This window comes from Bactrocera oleae, chromosome 3, assembly GCF_042242935.1.
Source record: "Bactrocera oleae isolate idBacOlea1 chromosome 3, idBacOlea1, whole genome shotgun sequence".
NCBI classification, from domain to species: Eukaryota; Metazoa; Arthropoda; class Insecta; order Diptera; family Tephritidae; genus Bactrocera; species Bactrocera oleae.
Window position 1 is genome coordinate 60,530,570 of NC_091537.1, and position 19,617 is coordinate 60,550,186.

The 19,617-nt window shown below is 41.3% G+C and overlaps 1 protein-coding gene and 1 long non-coding RNA gene across 26 annotated transcripts in view; both read right to left on the minus strand.

Annotated features, from left to right (window-relative positions):
• LOC118679804 (uncharacterized) overlaps nucleotides 1-11,600 on the minus strand; it is a 32,722-nt gene extending 21,122 nt beyond the window's left edge. For 18 of the 25 annotated variants that reach the window (XM_070106710.1, XM_070106699.1, XM_070106695.1 and 15 more), the window contains exons 1-5: nucleotides 10,061-11,600; nucleotides 4,587-4,754; nucleotides 3,760-4,517; nucleotides 3,524-3,671; nucleotides 3,062-3,434 (exon numbers count right to left, since the gene is read on the minus strand). In XM_070106710.1, coding sequence (XP_069962811.1) covers nucleotides 4,747-4,754; nucleotides 10,061-11,027 — 975 coding nt within the window. In that variant the 5' untranslated portion in view covers nucleotides 11,028-11,600 and the 3' untranslated portion in view covers nucleotides 3,062-3,434; nucleotides 3,524-3,671; nucleotides 3,760-4,517; nucleotides 4,587-4,746. Of the gene's footprint in view, nucleotides 1-1,185; nucleotides 2,066-3,061; nucleotides 3,435-3,523; nucleotides 3,672-3,759; nucleotides 4,518-4,586; nucleotides 4,755-10,060 lie in introns of those variants that run through there. The other 7 variants (XR_011395383.1, XM_070106712.1, XM_070106709.1 and 4 more) reach the window with 7 other exon arrangements.
• Nucleotides 11,601-12,007: 407 nt separating this feature from the next.
• On the minus strand, nucleotides 12,008-13,551 carry LOC138855954 (uncharacterized). The gene is made up of 3 exons (XR_011395090.1): nucleotides 12,921-13,551; nucleotides 12,308-12,795; nucleotides 12,008-12,243 (listed from the first exon to the last, which is right to left on the minus strand). It is a non-coding gene; the product is annotated as an uncharacterized lncRNA (long non-coding RNA).
• Between the last annotated feature and the right edge of the window lie 6,066 nt (nucleotides 13,552-19,617).

Consider the following 19,617-nt stretch of genomic DNA (forward strand, 5'->3'; position numbering starts at 1 on the left):
TTTATGTTATTCAAAAAAAATTAAACATTGAGGGAGTCGAAAATTATTGTTACGTTGTGTTTATTAGTTTTTAATATAAAATGCATGGACAAAGAAAAATATGTATTTTATGCTTTCTCTTTTATTTTAGTTGTTTTATTAAAATAGTTTTTTAATAAATATGTGTTAAGTTCTTTCGGCTTCAAATCTATACTGACACAGATGTTTTACGCATCGAAACATGCGCTCTTACCCAAAGTTCATATATTTTTACTCGAGCATGCCTCACATGATTTAAATCAACCCTACATTACTGAAGTAAATTTGCTTGTACTCGTGGCTTACCCGTAGGTATACACTTGTTCAATAGCTGTCTGGTGGGTATCTGTTACAGAAATGAATCCTCTTGAGATTATAGCACTAAACCTAAAGTTCAGGCGCTATCCCTGTTGGCGGATTTACTTGAGGGACTGATCGTCAATATCAACGTTCAGCCTTAAACCTGCATCTTCGTCACTGCTGTTAATGACTCTGAATAAGCATAAAAAAATCAAATTGACCAAGTTATTTCTCTTCGAAGGCTGTAACTATGAAAACATTACGAAATAGCTTATTATTAAAGGCAGCATAACTTCTGGAATTCTGTGGTTCCTAGTGAACAACACTAGCTCTGTCTTGCTAGCATTTAGATATAGTCCGCACGATACCGCCCATCGATTTATGTGGTTTAATATTGCTTTCATAAGGTTAGCGATGGCATTTTGGAATTTAAATCTAATAAAATCCCCCACATCATCAGCGTAGGTCAGAATATGTACTCCCCTCTTTTCTAAATCTAAAAACATTTTATTCATTGTTAAGATCCAGAGAAGTAGAGATAACACGCCTCCTTAAGGTGTACTTCTTTTGACAGCATTGAAATTATGACCTGCACATAAGCATCTGTTCAATCATTTTCACGAGAGACTCAGAGATGCTCAGATCTTTAAAAGCGCTCATTGTAGCGTTAGGCTTTATGTAATTGAAAGCGCCTTCTATGTCAAGGAAGGTTACGAGGGCGTATTCTTTTACCTATATGTTGCGAAACTGCCAGTTATTTGGAGTTATTTTGTTCCTACTGTGTAATTCTATTAATTTTTCCAACTTTTTTAAAAGGCAGGAGGAAAGATTAATTTGTATGAAATTCTTTGGACTTGTATATATTACCTTGGCTTTCCTCCCTAACGAGGGGGTATAACTGCAGCGCCCCTTTGAGAATTATTGCCAACCAGACTAGCAGTTCTTGTTTCGCCGGGAATATACCGTCAGATTCCAGCGGTTAGAAGGGCTTGAAACTGCTTATCGCCCTGTATGCTTTATAATACTATATCACAGGAATGGAATCTATCTCTACTTCGTGTCTTGTGTGTACTCAACAGCATGGGTTTTTGAGCTGTCTGGGAAGTGAGCATCCATTATTAGGCCTAAGGAATCTTCACTTCGTCCAACTGTGGTCTGTCTTCCGAAGGTACCCAATGTTATGCACCGACTATGTTATTATTTTTCTTAGCTGAGACGATTCTGCCGTAGTCTCGATATCATTACAGAAATATTTCAAAGATTTATTTCTGCTTTCCTTATATCTTTTTTATATGAAGGTTACCCCCTCTAATTTGAATAGTTTAGCTACATTTAATTGCTTTCTGCAATATTTCTGTAATTTTTTAAGTTTGGGAGACCATCATGAGGGCCATTTCTTCCTTTACTACGTGTTATTCGACAAGCAACTTCTAATTTTTGTCGGCAAAATTCCGTGAACCGTCAATTCGTTGTCTTATGACTCCTGAAATTGTTGACTTTGACTACAATTTCTTCAATTATATGTACCACCTCTTTTAATGTTCTAATCACGGTTACCGTTTTGGTCTATTTTTTTCTCTTGAGCCATTGGTCCATCACTTTGTGAAATGGTCCATTTTGAATGCAATGCTTTAGGAAATTTTCTTTGTCCAATAAATGAACAGGGGTTTTCATTATCGCCACAATCACATTCAGTGGTAGTGTTGCTAAATAGTTTTCAATTTATCGTGTCAGTGAAGATTTAATTTCAAAATTAAGATTTTTTATAAAAAATATCATTAAAATCTTAAATTGATGATATTAAAACGAAATCAAAATTTCATTTATAAAATCTTCATTATCAAGATATCTGGTAATATGATAGATATAATAGAAGATTTATCTTCTAAAATTTGTTTAATTTTTGAAGATTTACAACACATATGCATGATTATTTTTTGCCATATAAACGATTTTTATGAAGAAAAATTGATAAAATATGATTTTTTTGCACAAATGCTACATTGATAAAATGTGAAAGATTATGCAAGAAAAGATATTTTACTATTTTCATAATTTTCTAATTTCAGATGTTACAGAATTAATAATTTATGTATGTACATATGTATGTACATCAATATGTTATATTATATAATATACTTGTAATAATATATTATCAATTATCAATAAAAACATGTGAGCGCACTGCTCTATATGAAAGTATGTATGTACAAATATGCGTATGACCGCGCAAAATAAGTAATGCATACACAAATCTACATACATTTAAGCGTACAAATGTAAGTACGTCAGTCAATAGGCAAAATACAATCATTGTACAAAAATAACAATTATCTCAAATAGCATCAGCACCAGAAATCAATATGGCAGCCAAATTGACAAATCCTAAATTTGTAGTAAATCACATACCAACAACATTTTCATTCTTGAACGCTGGCGCACAATCAATAAGCTAAGTCGTTTCATTCATAAAAGCAAACGCCTTACACATCTCCCCGAGCATGCGATTGCCCACAAGAGTCTTTTCGCGACGATGGCAAAAGCTAGATATCATAAATTGAACATCTTTCTCATGTTCCCTCTAGAAGGGAAAAGTGACAACCCTGCAAACACAGAAATCAATGACAAAAGTGGCAACAAAGCTTTTGTCGATTTAAAATATTACACAGTTCTAAAATATTTTTCCGTGGCTCGCAAAAATCTTCGTCAATATGTATGCATGTTCATATAAAAACATACATACCTAAGGGAAGCGATGACAATCGGCGAGCGTTCGTTTATTTTTCGGCACATCTCGGATTTTCTACCAACAACACAATGTTGTGACGCTTTGTCGTCGCGTCAGTCCTTCGACAGATTGACTCTTTGACATAAAAGCAACGGAGTTTTACATGAAGTAATGAATGTTCATTTCTACATACATATGTTGTTTGTAGACAAATTTACAAATATTTTTACACATGATATGAAAATGCTGACGGCAAAACACAATTCTGTACTTTTATGACTCCATAATGGTCAATCAGCTGTCATTGGTGAGACACCATACCAGTACCAATCACAATGTATTACAGTGTTTTTAACAATGAATGAGAAATCGATGTTTTTAACCATGCCTTAAATGAAAAATAAAAAGAAAGAATGCATTAGATGAAAATTAACTTTTAAGCAATTTCTATTTGCATTCTACTGATATTTAACATACTCTCTGCTGAAGTATTAATGCAGCGTGTTCAATGCATACGGAAAATTATAACGTGTTATATATGTATATACACGTATAGCTGTATTCCGAGTTTATTATTAAAAATGTAAAAAGTGTGAAGTGAAAAGGAAGTCTGAAAAACATGAGGCTTTGAAGAAAAATTATAAAAATAATAAAAAAAATATAAGTTAATAGAGAAAAAAATACAAATAAGTTTCGGGTTTTAAGAGACATACCTGTGTGACTATAGACAGATTTATTTTGAGTAGTGCACTGCGATATATTGTGTCCTCTCCTGTTATTACAATACTTCATTTAACGCAGTCAATTCGAAAAGGCTTAGTAAAGCTCCTGAGTTAATGGTTGTAATGTGTTCTCTCACCGTATTTATTTGCCCGATAGCCTGACTCCTTCTTCTTGCGATTGCGTCGTAATCTAGAGACACGGATGCGTGGAACAGGTACCCTTATCTGTATAGATGATACCGCAGTCTGCAGTGACCTGTATAAAATTCCACAAGCTACCTTAATTTGTTTCTGGGAAGACTGATTAATTTCTTGAACAGCTTGAAAAATGTTTGGAATCCTTCTCATGGGCACTGATAGTTTGGTCCACCTTACGATGGGTGGATCAACTTGCCTCCATTCCAGTACTCAGGTCAGACTGCAGTGGGAAGTGTAGTCAAAAGGTTCTATGTCAAGATAAGCTCTGTTAAGGAGTCTGCGTACCGATTTCCTTGGTGTCGAAAGTTTGTTCGACCACCAAAGATTTCTGTTTTTTTTGCTTGGGAGCAGTCAAAAGACAGCCATGGATGCCATCCAGGATGATGTCTTCTATCACCTCTGCTCTGCCTTCAATCCCCGTACAATTGTTTTCATAACAGTACTGCGTTAACTTTATTGTACAATATTTAACGCGAGGATTTCCCTGTACTTGTCTCAATCGGTATTTCATGGATTGTGTCTAGAGAGGCAAGTCTCGATATCTCCTCCCACTATAAAGAGAATGATATTATCTGACTGTGAAGGTTCCGTCGATTCCATCCATGAATATCCTAAATTACCTTTTCGTGTTTTTCTGTGAGGCTTTTGACTTCCCTTTTAAACGCCGATGGGTCCTGAATTAGGAGAGCTCTCAGGTTATCCAAAATGAACCTGTTTGAGATAACTGCCGAATGTGTCATTGCTCTATGCAAGTTCATCTGGGCTACAGCCATGTGGGTATCAGAGAACTGCAAAGAGTAATACATTTTTGTTCATACTCGAGCATTGAACCGTTACTCTAGCGGATTCCGTCAGTTTTATTCATATACACGAATAATTTTTACTTACTTTTTATTTTATGTTATTCAAAAAAAATTAAACATTGAGGGAGTCGAAAATTATTGTTACGTTGTGTTTATTAGTTTTTAATATAAAATGCATGGACAAAGAAAAATATGTATTTTATGCTTTCTCTTTTATTTTAGTTGTTTTATTAAAATAGTTTTTTAATAAATATGTGTTAAGTTCTTTCGGCTTCAAATCTATACTGACACAGATGTTTTACGCATCGAAACATGCGCTCTTACCCAAAGTTCATATATTTTTACTCGAGCATGCCTCACATGATTTAAATCAACCCTACATTACTGAAGTAAATTTGCTTGTACTCGTGGCTTACCCGTAGGTATACACTTGTTCAATAGCTGTCTGGTGGGTATCTGTTACAGAAATGAATCCTCTTGAGATTATAGCACTAAACCTAAAGTTCAGGCGATATCCCTGTTGGCGGATTTACTTGAGGGACTGATCGTCAATATCAACGTTCAGCCTTAAACCTGCATCTTCGTCACTGCTGTTAATGACTCTGAATAAGCATAAAAAAATCTAATTGACCAAGTTATTTCTCTTCGAAGGCTGTAACTATGAAAACATTACGAAATAGCTTATTATTAAAGGCAGCATAACTTCTGGAATTCTGTGGTTCCTAGTGAACAACACTAGCTCTGTCTTGCTAGCATTTAGATATAGTCCGCACGATACCGCCCATCGATTTATGTGGTTTAATATTGCTTTCATAAGGTTAGCGATGGCATTTTGGAATTTAAATCTAATAAAATCCCCCACATCATCAGCGTAGGTCAGAATATGTACTCCCCTCTTTTCTAAATCTAAAAACATTTTATTCATTGTTAAGATCCAGAGAAGTAGAGATAACACGCCTCCTTAAGGTGTACTTCTTTTGACAGCATTGAAATTATGACCTGCACATAAGCATCTGTTCAATCATTTTCACGAGAGACTCAGAGATGCTCAGATCTTTAAAAGCGCTCATTGTAGCGTTAGGCTTTATGTAATTGAAAGCGCCTTCTATGTCAAGGAAGGTTACGAGGGCGTATTCTTTTACCTATATGTTGCGAAACTGCCAGTTATTTGGAGTTATTTTGTTCCTACTGTGTAATTCTATTAATTTTTCCAACTTTTTTAAAAGGCGGGAGGAAAGATTAATTTGTATGAAATTCTTTGGACTTGTATATATTACCTTGGCTTTCCTCCCTAACGAGGGGGTATAACTGCAGCGCCCCTTTGAGAATTATTGCCAACCAGACTAGCAGTTCTTGTTTCGCCGGGAATATACCGTCAGATTCCAGCGGTTAGAAGGGCTTGAAACTGCTTATCGCCCTGTATGCTTTATAATACTATATCACAGGAATGGAATCTATCTCTACTTCGTGTCTTGTGTGTACTCAACAGCATGGGTTTTTGAGCTGTCTGGGAAGTGAGCATCCATTATTAGGCCTAAGGAATCTTCACTTCGTCCAACTGTGGTCTGTCTTCCGAAGGTACCCAATGTTATGCACCGACTATGTTATTATTTTTCTTAGCTGAGACGATTCTGCCGTAGTCTCGATATCATTACAGAAATATTTCAAAGATTTATTTCTGCTTTCCTTATATCTTTTTTATATGAAGGTTACCCCCTCTAATTTGGATAGTTTAGCTACATTTAATTGCTTTCTGCAATATTTCTGTAATTTTTTAAGTTTGGGAGACCATCATGAGGGCCATTTCTTCCTTTACTACGTGTTATTCGACAAGCAACTTCTAATTTTTGTCGGCAAAATTCCGTGAACCGTCAATTCGTTGTCTTATGACTCCTGAAATTGTTGACTTTGACTACAATTTCTTCAATTATATGTTCCACCTCTTTTAATGTTCTAATCACGGTTACCGTTTTGGTCTATTTTTTTCTCTTGGGCCATTGGTCCATCACTTTGTGAAATGGTCCATTTTGAATGCAATGCTTTAGGAAATTTTCTTTGTCCAATAAATGAATAGGGGTTTTCATTATCGCCACAATCACATTCAGTGGTAGTGTTGCTAAATAGTTTTCAATTTATCGTGTCAGTGAAGATTTAATTTCAAAATTAAGATTTTTTTATAAAAAATATCATTAAAATCTTAAATTGAAGATATTAAAACGAAATCAAAATTTCATTTATAAAATCTTCATTATCAAGATATCTGGTAATATGATAGATATAATAGAAGATTTATCTTCTCAAATTTGTTTAATTTTTGAAGATTTAATTTTCACATGACAGATTTTTCATGACAACTTTCTGGCAACACTGGAAAAATTACGGGGCGTGCAAATATAATTTTTAACAGTTACTGTTTAGTTGTGAAAAATGTATGCACCGCGACCTATGGTCTATTGTGCCCTCCCCTAAGTCACAGCGACTCATCTAGCCCTAGCATATTGATGAACTCCAATATACTGCTAGGTGCCAATGAGGCGATGCGATCCCTGTTTGGAAACATGGATCCCAGGGCCTTGACTCTACGTCTGCAGACTGCTGTGCAGTCCATTAGTAGGTGCTCTGGGGTTTCCGACTTCATGTCGCAGAACCGGCAGTTTGCAGAGGAGACCAAGCCCATGTTAAATAAATGCTTGTTAAGCCTGCAATGTCCGGTGTAGAACGCGATCAGAATCCGAAATTTGTTCCTCGGGAGATTGGTTACGGTTTTAAACCGTCTGAGGTTGTAACCCCCCATTAGTAACTTGGCATGGCGCATGTCTTGGAGATGTTGCCAGTGTCTCTCCCTGCCTGCTCTTTCCTCTTTACGGAGCAGCTCCCTAATGGTATGTGGACCAACCGCTACGCATGGTTCTTGTCCTACCATGTTTATAGAGACTGCAGAGCGGGCCAACTCGTCAGCAAGTTCATTTCCTGCTATACCCCTGTGACCAGGCACCCAGATGAGGTGCACTCTGTTGAGACTTGATAGGCTGTTCAGCCATTCTATACACTCCTGCACTAGTAGCGATTTGACCTCAAAAGCCGAGATCGCTTTAAGTGGTGTCTGACTATCGCTGAGTATGGTGATGCTCTTATTGCGGTAGTCGCGTTGGAGGTTTATTTCTACACACCGACTTATAGCATATACCTCCGCCTGGAATATGCTAGGAAAACTTCCCATGGGGATGGAGAGCTTGGTGCGTGGTCCTGCGACCCCTGCGCCAATCCCCTCCGCCGTTTTCGAGCCGTCGGTGTACCACTTGATAGTACTGTTCCTTAGTAGTATGTCCAGCGTGGAATCGTTCCATTCTGCCTTACTGCTAAGGGTAACCCTGAACTTTCTAGTGAAGCTTACTGTTTTGGTAATGCTGTCTCTTGGAAGAAGGGCCAGTGGCATTGCGTCACTTAGAGCCTTCATCTGCTGGGACGAGATTACCTTTCCTTTGCCAAACCCTTCTGCTGACATTTGAAGCAAGGTCTGTTTGGTCGTTTGCTCGATCACTATATGTAGCGGTGTTAGCTCCAGCATTACTTCCAGTGCTGCGGTCGGACACGTACGCATCGCGCCTGACGCGCAGATGCAGGCAAGTCGTTGCAGCCTCGGTAGTCGAAGTCCTACCGAGGTCTGCGATGCTTTAGAACCCCAGGCCACCGCTCCATACGTTATGATCGGTCTCACAATCATGGTGTACAACCATCTGATAATCCTTGGGTTGCAGCCCCATGATTTCCCAGCAAGTCGATTGCACACCATGAGCGCTTTCGTAGCTTTGGCTACTGTTAGGCCCACATGCTGCTTCCACCGTAGAGTGGAGTCCAGCGTAAGGCCCAGGTACTTTACCGTGCTGGCCATCTCCACCTCCGTTCCACCTAGGGATAGGTTTCTGAGGCCTAGCAGCAACCTGCGTCTGGTAAACGGTATGATTGTAGTTTTGGAGGGGTTGATGTTTAGGCCAACCCCACTATACCATTCCTTTGCCAGCCTTAATCCCCTTTGTACAATATCGCAGAGAGTGTCAGCGAATTTACCCCTAGCTAATATAACAATATCGTTCGCATATCCCTGATAGCGGATTCTGTTGCTGGTTAGCAGCTCGAGAAGATCGTTCACAACTAGGCTCCAAAGTAGGGGGGATAGCACTCCACCCTGTGGACAGCCTCTTGTTGTGCCAAGACGAATCTTGGTGTCACCTACTTTCGGCAATCCTGGTGCACAGTACTGCTTCAATCCATCTGCGCACCGGCATCGCCACACCCCTTTTCTCTAGTGCCTTTGACACGCTCTCGTGTGACGTATTGTCAAAAGCACCTTCGATGTCAAGGAAGGCGCATAACAGCACCTCACTCCCGTCCAACGAACTTCGGATCTCTGAGGTCAGCTGATACAGAGCAGTATTGGTTGACCTGCCTGCTCTGTAAGCATGCTGCGTCGCTTGTAGCGGTGCAGCTTTCAGCACCTTCGATCTTATTTTGTGATCTATGATCTTTTCCATGCTTTTCAGTAGGAAGGAAATTAGACTTATTGGTCTAAAGGATTTCGCCAACGAATAGTCTTTCCTTCCTACCTTGGGTATGAAGATCCCCTTTGCAGTGTGCCAAGGTTCTGGGATATACGCCAGCGCCAGGCTATCCCTCATCAGCCGAACAAGGTGGGGCAGTATTACCTGTCCAGTCCCATCCAGTCTTTTAATAACTGTGTCGGTCTTGCCCCTAGCCAGAGCCCTATGCAGCCTTGCAGCCTCTGGCGTTCTGCTTTGCTGACCTAATCTCCTTGTTGTAAGCAGTTAGGCCGCACCTATAGTTCTCCCAGTCCCCGGTACGCTTAGCCCTGTTAAATAGCTTGCGAACCGTTTTCCTTAGGTCTGAGAGCCTCCTTGACCACCAGGGACAACTGCGGTTCTTGGTGGTCATCTTCAGGGGACAGCTACTGTTGTATGCTTCCATAATGGAGTGATTTAGCGCAGACAATCTGCTCTCCAGTCCGAAAGCAGTGTCACTGCTGTCCAGCTGCCCCCTTATATTGAGATTTATTTCAAGCGTATCCCTAAAGGTGGCCCAGTCCGTGTTTTTGGTAATACGCCTGGGAGGGAGTTGCTTAACCTCTACCCCTAGTGCGAATTTTATGATGCGGTGATCCGACATGGAGGGTTCCGATGACACTCTCCATTGCCCGATCAGCCCTGTCATGAGTTCGCACCCCACGTTTACAATGCTTAAATTTCTACTTACTATAAATTTAAGTAAGGACTCACCCCGTGTACTGCAGTCTGTGCTGCCCCATTCAGTATGATGGGCGTTGGCGTCACATCCCATGACGAGGGGCAGGTTGTTCCTCCTGCAGTAATCCTCGAGGTTCCCGACGGCCTCTGGGGGTGCTGTCAGCGTGTCTCCAGGAAAGTAGGCCGCTGCCAACACGAAGTCCGCTCCTTCGTTACTTTTTGCCTGCACAGCGACCAGGTCTTGTGTTAGGAACTCTGAAATACAAAAGTAATCAATATCGTTCCTAATTACTATACAGGTTCTGGGTCTCTCACTTGAGAGATCCCAGATTACCTTGCTATTCACCATTTTGAGGCCTCTGACCTCTCCTTTGTAGATCCATGGCTCCTGGATCAGTGGAATGCCCAGACCATCCGCTGTGAACCTGCTCGCGATGACGGTCGAGGCCGACGCCTCTTTGGGGCGGAGTGGTTGCCTCCGGTCCCCTGTGTGCTTTTCTGCCGCTTGGTGTTTGGTGGTTCCTGTGGCGTTAGCTGCCCACTCTTGCGTTTTGCGGCTTGGGTGGTCGAAGGCGCTGCCCTTAACCGGGCGTTGGCTTCGATTTCCACTGCTGTTTTTGCTGCTAGCTGCGGTATTGCCACCCTTCCGCTTCTCCGAGGCAGGGGAGGCATTGTCTCCTCTCACCCTGTTACGCGCCAACTTTTCGGCTTCCTCCGGAGTCTTCCCCTCCTGGAGGTGCCTGAGGTACCATTTGAGGCTGGCCCCGCTCATGCCTCTCCTCCTGGGATCGTCCTGTCCGCCTGGACTCCCATTTGGTAGTAGAGGGGGTAGTCTGCCTCCCCTCTTCCGCTTCCGTTTGCGAACCCCCCCGGTAGATGCCCGTTCCGAGTCGCTCGAGTCCGAGCAAGTGGTCCTGCACGGGGGAGCCTCTTTGGGGTTCGCTTTTTCAGCGCCAGCCGCAGTCAATTTCACCTGCTGAGCGCCGCTGCACGAGGGCATGTCGTCGTCGTCATCCCTTGCATGCTCCTCGAACAGCGCCCGCTCTTCTGGCGAAAGGGCGTCCAGGAAGCTAAACTTCTGTTTAGCCCCTGAAAGTCCCTTACCTGCACCGGCGCTGGTTTTGTTGGCCTTGTCCTTGTCCGTTTGCTAATGTTGTTGCCTTTTTGTGTCCATTGTTGTGTTGTTGTTTGTTTTTTGTTTTTTGTTACCCATCTTTTCCTTACGACCTTAGGCTCGACATGGCAAGTAGTCCGGTCAACGTTTTGTGAGGGGAACGCGAAAGTCCACCGCGCCAGAGCCCCATGACGCGGTAAGGCCACCATTACTTCCCAATGCGGCCCGGTGTTGGGAAGGCTCCGTTAGAATACAGCCGAATTTACCTCCTGGCTACAAATCATCCAATGGGCACGGGAGTCGCATAACACCCTGGATTAGGAGGTGGCAGCTCTTGGTTGTCGCACGCATGCGGCTTCGGACAACCCGCGTGAGAGGTGCTAGGCAGCACTTCTCACATTGGTTGGGAGATGCCGAGAATGCCTTGCGACCTAAGCCCCTGCACCACGTCAAGGTGCCTGCCATTCGCAGGAGATATATTTAATAACAGTTGATAGTTTAAAACAATGAATCGACCTATTTACTAAGTTTTTTGAAGTTAAATGTTTTAATATGGCAACAACGAAATTGTGTACATCAGCTGTTTGATATGTCACTGCCGTCTTAAAAATGTTCGAGAAGCTGGCTTCGAGACGACATTTGCCGACCAAGAAATTTCATCAAGAAATATGTAGTTAAAAAACGTTTCGATACAGTACTTTATTCCTCAATAATCCACTTGCTTTTGTTTAAAAATACAAATTTGTTGACGTTTTTAGCCTTTAGAGCTGTTCTTCTATCTGATATTAGCAATCCAGGCTGGTTAAACATTCTCTCCGACTCTGTTAAATTAAAATTAATTAAAGTGATATTCGTTTATTCGCGCTGTAGGCAAACTAACGCCTTTGGGCGTTGTATGAGTATATATGTGTATATATTGTGAAATTCGATCATAACAGAATTTTACATAATATGCTTCAGTTTCTTAATTTTATTCTCCAAAGTCTGGAGTTCTAGATAAAATGGAGGTTTCTTTACAATTATTTTTTAGAAAAATTAAAATTCTTTCGTGATGAATCTGAGTGTCAGAACTTCAACAGCTTCCGAGCTAGGTAGACAAATACTACAAAAAAAGAGAAACTAAAAATATCATAGAAGTCGGAATTCGCAATGGCAAATATGCTTACACGCCGGCAAATGATCAATACTTTAGCAGCAGCGGGTATTGATTTGTATAAGGAGGCCGCGTTTGTGCAGCTGCCTGCTCTGTACGATGAGGTGATTGCTAATCCACCGAGGGTCCCAGTTGAGAACGTACCAGATGGGGATGCCCTAGATTAAAACGTGTCAGACGGCAAAGCGGAAAATGTTCCAGGAAAAAATGCGCTGGATATACCAGAGGTCAGCGCTAGCGTGGGAATCGGTGTGAATTCGTGAGCTTCATTGGCCATCTCCAGCCGCCAAGGTTTGCTGGATTCACCTCTGGCGTTGTTGTCGGTTCTTCCCCATGTTGTGGTATGCGCATTTGCATCGCAGCCAATTACTAGGGAAAGACATGCCTTTTGGCATTGTTTTATCAGCTGTTTAACTTCTGGAGGTGGTATTGTGTTTATGTCCCCAGGAAAGTAAACGGATACTACCACGATTTCGGTCTTCTTTTCTTCCTTCCTTCCTTCTTAGTGGTCAGTTATTTGAAATACATATATATTCTCTATCTTTATTTAATATGATGCAAGTTCTACAGTGTTCACAGGTGAGATCCCATATGACTGTTGTGGATTGGTCTTTTACCCCTCTTACCTGATCTTTGTAGGTCCATGGCTCCTGCGCCAGAATTATGCCCAGATCATCCCAGGCTGTTTTGTTTGTTATTACCGCCGAAGCAGCAATAGCATGGTGTAGGTTGATCTGGGCTGTCTTGATGATCGATGATTTTCCTTCACCTGTTTGCTCCTCGATGTCCGAGAGTATCAAGTTTTCGTCTGAGTCTTCATTAGGTTTAGACTGGTTGCTAAATTTCAAGCTCCTTCGTCGAGGGGTTTACTTCGTTCCTTTTTCTACCAGCTGTACGGTCCCCTTCGCTACCGTTGCTTATTGGACTGCGTTCGCTACTTCGCACTTTTCCGTCGGTTTTCGTGGTTAGCTGTGTGTTTGACCAGCTACCTAGGGTAGGTATCACCTTTGCTAGCCATTCAGCTGTCGTCCTTGCAGGCAGCGATAAGTAGCTCAGGCCTTAATGTTACTCCTGTGAACACCAATAAGCTTTTCCAGCTCCTCATACATAATAGCCTCTTAGATCTCGGTCAGCTGTTCCGGAGACAGAAACTCTTTTAAGAAGTCCTTCGGTATTACGGCCACCCTGACAACTTTTATCGCCTCAGCATAGCTATTTCCCTGGCCTGGCCTAATGGTCTGTTGATTCGAAACAGCTAACCTTTCAAGTTGTCTGGTCGGGAATAAAGGTCGTGGTCTTTTCAACGGCTGATCCTCTCATGGCGTTCACTGAGCGCTCGTGCGTTTGCTGTTTGTTGCTGGTACTTGCTCTGCTTTTCCTGCTTGGATTCGGGCGGTCTCTGGTATCCTTAGGTATCTAACGATTCCTGCTCCACTCAGTTCTTGTCTTCTTGGATCGTCTCTTGTACCAGGCGTCCCAGTTCGGGAACTTTTGGTCCTTTCCCTTGAAGGCGAGTTTCGTTAGCCTCTATGCGCTCCGCTGGTTTTTCTTTCCTTTGCCGGTGAGGAGTGTGTGCCCTCACGCCGTTCAGATCGTGCGTCCCTTTCCTCAGGTGATGTACGTCGGTGTTTCCGGTGAGATACTTCTGTCCATCGTTCCTTCTGTTAGCGATGTCTTTGGGGCGAGTCCTCTCTTTGAGGAGGTCTAAGGCATTCGACCCTAGGGCGTTCTTGTTCGGTGTTGTTCCCGTTGGTTCTTAGTTGAGATCTGGGGCTTTTAACACTGATGAGTAATCGCTCCGTCGACGATCGGTTGCTGCCTGGGAAGTCGTATTTTACACTTCTTCCTTCGCCACGTCTGGTTAGACCACTACCACAGTCGCTTGATCTGCTTTGCGTTCAGTGCTCCTTCGGCGTTGTTTTTCGTGTACCTCGTCTCTTCGGTTTGCAATTGTAGTGGATGAGGCGTTCTCTGTGTCCGCAGTACATTCCAATCAGATCAAAAGTTAACATGCTAAGTTTGCACTTCGTCTATCAACTTAATTTCTCTGGATGATCCTGATAAGTTAGCAGTTAAGCCTCCATACCAACGACAAGGTGACTACCAGTGAGGAGGTGGTACTATCGATAGTCCCATCGATTGTTTTGCAACTCTAGCTTTCTGGAATGTATTGTAACGGATTTCTCGATAAATCGTCTACCTGTAACTCACTCTTGAGTTCGATCACTGGATTGTTAAATTAAAGTCCCAATTTAATGGCTATACACTTATCTTTATTTCCAATTCCACCAACTTAGCACTTATTGCTCGATATTCAAGTTTACAACTTATTGCTTATAGCTTAATTGCTTTTTACACGGCAACACTCTAATTAGAACTGTGTGTGCTGCACAGTCCGGCAGCCCTTATATAGTAAATTTTTAACAAAAGTTCGCTACTAGAACATTCTGGCAACTACGAATTCGCTGTCTAGTTGCTTCTGGCAGTTTATCGTCGATTCTGATTCGTTCTGGTATTCGTGTTCGCCACATACGAAGAGCGATAGAATATAAGATTACGACAATAATTTACCTTTACAGCTTAGGTAACAACAGGTGTGACGTAATATAAGAAGAAGAAGCATAGAACAGCATGTAAATTGTAAATAAACATGTAAACACTTCTCTTAATTTCTGAAATAGACTTAATATATTAGTTTATAGTGAAAAAATCTTACTGAAATGAATAGAATAAAAGAATCGACCCGCCCCGCCGAAGGCCGCCAACGCAAAAAGGAGTTCTATCAGAAAAAACTGAGGACACCCGGTGATGGACCGACCAGGAATTCTACGCAAAAAACTAATAATATGTTCTTTATTTCCTGTCATTGGGGTATTTTCTGTTTTCTTGATTTCTTTTGGTTCCTTTATAAAATATGTAAATAAAGTAACACTAATTATTTGTTAGAATGCAACCCTTTTGTTATTGTGTGAATAAAAAAAATGGAACATAAGTTAAATATTGAATTAAAGTTATTTTTGCTCTATTTAATATCAAAGAAATGTATAGAAACGAACTAGTAAAGTGTGAGTGGATATAAAAGTTAAAAATATAAATGAAAAATCATTATAAATCAAAGAAATACGCACTTTAAATAGTTGAATTTCTTAACTTTAAATGCAAATATCTCAAAACCCATAAGTCAGCGGCAACTATTTTCTTAACCTCCTCTATTCGTACATACTCATTTTCATACCGAACTCGGGAGCAGCAATTTCATGTTTCCTAACTATCAATTGTAAATAACACTACAAAACTTAATAAACTCCATTTATGATTTATGATAATCATGACCGTTTTTGTCTAGTCATAATTTAGCCATATCTGTTTCGCTATCCTGCATTTGGTAGTAAAATTCCATCTAGTTAGCACTATTTGTTCAATTAACGTATTAAACTCCCTCTTAATCTTCTTCTAATGGTCTCTGCCACGAATTTGTCTAGAGAGATTCCTGACTTAGCCAACTCGTCTGCTTTTTCGTTGCCGAAAAACTTCCGGGGACCGGGAACTCAAATTAAGGACAAGCCGAGTTGACCAGCTGATGAGCTTAAAACCTTCCACTTTGTTTATTGTATTATTCTGGAGTTGATCTTTGGCGACCACAAGGCTAGTAGTGCCGCCTGGCTATCTGTGTAAATGGCCGCTTTCTGAACATCAAGAGGTATTTCCTTGATTACGTCGACGACATTAGACAGTACGCCGATAGGACTTCGGACGACAACCAATCTGGAATTTATCACCCAAACGGGGATTAGGTAACCGTTACAACAACTACACAAGTCTTCTCTATGCCTACTGCTTCCGCTTGGAAGATGCTAGCTGAGTTTGGTCGAAATGATAGTGAGATATCAAGATCCTTGGGGTATATCCTCGTCCCTACACGGCAGTTCATTTTGGACCTCTTGGTATACATAGATTGAGGTAGTATTCTCCTCCCCTACTAAACCTCTTCTCTATTGACGTCTAAAGGGTATTCTCAGGTGGAAGTTACTATTGAAGTTCAAACTTGGGATGATATAGTCTGATTTAATTAGTTTAGTATCGTGCTGGTTCAGAATTTCGCTATGTCCATAACTATTTCTGTTCAAACCACCAATCTCCTTAATCCTTATAGCAGAAAGTGTTGCCACATATGTAAGGATTGGTCTAATGACGGCCGTATGCCACCACATAACTATATTCGGGTTTAGATCCAGTTTCTCAATATTCATTCAATTCCAGTTCAGTTATCTTTTTGCAGTGGGAGCAAAGAAATGGTAGTACCACCGAGTGAGGTGAGCTAAAATTGAGGTAGATTGGTTTTATTTGTGAATAGCATCAGTTCCATCTTACTAGGATTAAGACCTAGTCCGTTATTCGTGGCCCATATGTGTAACCTCCGTAAGGTTCTTTCTATAATTTCAGGGATTGTGGAAGAAAACAGTCCTGATATTATATCGTCTGCAGAAGTTACTGCCTTCACTCCTTCTCCGTTGAGTTGGAGTAGTATCCCGTTCAGTACCACCCATAGAAGCGGCGAACGGACACCTCCTTGAGGAGTCCCTCTGCTTACATAACTTGTTCGTGTCACTGAACCGCGTGATTCTATAATAATTCTGTTCATAAGCATCGATTGAATCCAACTGCACACCATGTCGTCTATGCCGCTCTGCGTCAGAGACTCAGTGATCGCTCTTATTTCTATATTGTTAAAAGCTTCTTCTATGTCCATAAAGGCAGCCATTTAAAATTGCTTGAGGTATAATGACTTTTCTATTTCATTTACTTCCTCGTGTAAGGCAGTTTCTGTTGATTGATCCTTGGTGTTTGTAGGTGAAGCCTATGGGTCTAGGCTTTAGTCTTTTGGTAGGAACATCATCTTGACTCTTTTCCAGCTTTTTGGGATATATGATAGCTGGATACTGGCCTTTCAGGGCTTGTAACCATAGATTCCTTTAGCTTCTGTAGCATTATAGGAGTATTCCCATCTGGACCCGCCGCTTTAAATGGTAAGAAGTTATTAATAGCATATTCTATTTTCTTCTTGTTGACTATGAAACCGGACTGATATACTCTAGTTGCAGCTTGTTCTTGTTGAAAACCTATTTCCGAGGGTTACTGACTACCAGGAAAGTGCGAGATCAATAGAACTCTCCAGCAGAGGAGGTCCAGCACTTGCCTCTGTCTTTAAACAGAAGTATATTATCAAAAGTTACCTTGGCTGGTCTGCTCTATTGTTTCATGTACAGCAAAACGAACCATCAGGAACAGGGATATAGGGCATTCCAATCCTTTTTATATTGCTTACCACATTCATTTCAATAAATTACAATTCGTTCAAATGGCGCACCCGAATTGTACTGTATCATCTGGCCATGACACCTGGACCTTGGCACTTTAGCTGTAATGCACTCAGCACAATTTGATTGACGATAACCAAACCCATAATATCTGTTTTAATTTTTCCAAGATTTCCGTGATTTCCATTTACTCTTCATCGAACCGTTGTGGAGATCGGTGAGAACTTCAGAAATTCTTACTTTCGGAACAATGGTAAGAGCTTGAGAGCTTTGTACATATTCTTCCATACTCGATGCAAACAGCCAACTTTACACTTTAACTATTCCGCTGTGCCCAATATACCTTTGTGACTGGACTTCCTGCAGCTATTTCTCCTGTTTCTGTTGCTGCAGAAAATAACGCCTCTGAAACAATTTGGAGAAATGTTGACCGTGGATCTTCCTACAGACATTTGCCTATTTCCTTTGGATGTTGTTGTTGTTGTAGCGACAGAATTCTGCCGAGTTGACAGTCCTTGGCCGGAATAAATCTGGGTCCGTTCCGGTTACGTAGATCTGACCGTCGTGGGAACGGATTTTCTTTGGATCGTAGTCTTCTGTTGATGTAGTTGTCATTAAATGGACATAGACAACGTTTTTTTAAAGCTCAACCTTGCGATTGCTCCCAGACGAATTATTGGTTAAATTCGGTTTACAGTTACCACGTCATCATTTTTCTTTCGCGCTTCGGTAGATTTCCCCAATAGCTTATTAATCTTTTGAACTAATTGGGTTTTCCATGTGTGTTCTTCTATTTCTACGAGATGCTTATATGTCCGCAAAAATCCCAGACGAAACTGCTTGGAGAGAAGTGCGTTGTGTTCTTTAACTCACTTGTGTTCTTTAACCTCGCTTTGTAGGTCTTCCACGGAAGACATCAGAATACATCCTGCTATCGTACGGAGTGCAACGTTCTAACACGTCTGAAAGTTCTTCGGCTGCGTTTCACTACATCAAGACGAACATATCGTTTACCAATAACGTTCTTTGTCTTTTCCTCAGGTGTTGCCTGCTAGCGACTTGAGTCTGCTAGACTCAGGTGGTGAGTGAATGTTGGCAGTAACAGAGCTTGAACTGTCTGCGAGGGTTTCCCAGATTTCAGTAGGGGAACCACTCTTCAAACTTTCCACACATCGTGTATATGAATAGTGGTCAACGACAGGCTGGGGACCTTAGAAAGGGTTACTCCTGTTGAGCCTAGATGTTTAAGTGTCAACGTGTCCTGTCTGAGCCAATAGATACCGAAGATTTCGCCTTGCTGATGACACTGTGAACTTGGATTTGGCTCTGCATCCGTATAAGATTGTGTTGGCACAAGAACTGAATCATACTAACAATTTGAAGCGCGTAGCTTTGCCGATTAGGCGCTGGAAATGATGAAAGCCAACGACGACTTTAATCGAAAAATCATCTACTCAGACGAGACCCATTTCTGGTTTAATGGCTTCGTCAACAAACAAAATTGTCGCTATTGGGGTAAGTCAAATACTCGTGGGGTTTAAAAAACGCAATTGCATCCCCAAAACTTTACCGTTTGGTGCGAATTATGGTATGGTAGCATCATCGCGCCTTATTTCTTTCGAAATGAGGCTGGGAATTCCGTTAACATCAATAGCGAGCGTTATAACACGATGTTGGCCGCCTTTTTTCGGGAATTTGTTTTACGCTAAACATGGATACATTGCGTGCAAAGTTTGTCGACTCCTTAATTTCGAGAAATGGCCCAGTCAAATGACCGCCAAGATCATGAAATTTAAAGCCTCTAGATTATTTTCTCTGGCGGTATGATAAATTAAAGGTTTACGCCAATGAACCTGCAACTCGTGAGGAGCTCGAAGACAACATTCAGCACACTCTAACCGAAATAGCAACCGAAATGCTGCACCGGGTCATCGAAAACTGGAGTAAATGAGTGGAGATATGCAAACGAAGTCGTGGGCTAACATTTTGTTGAAATTATAAATGG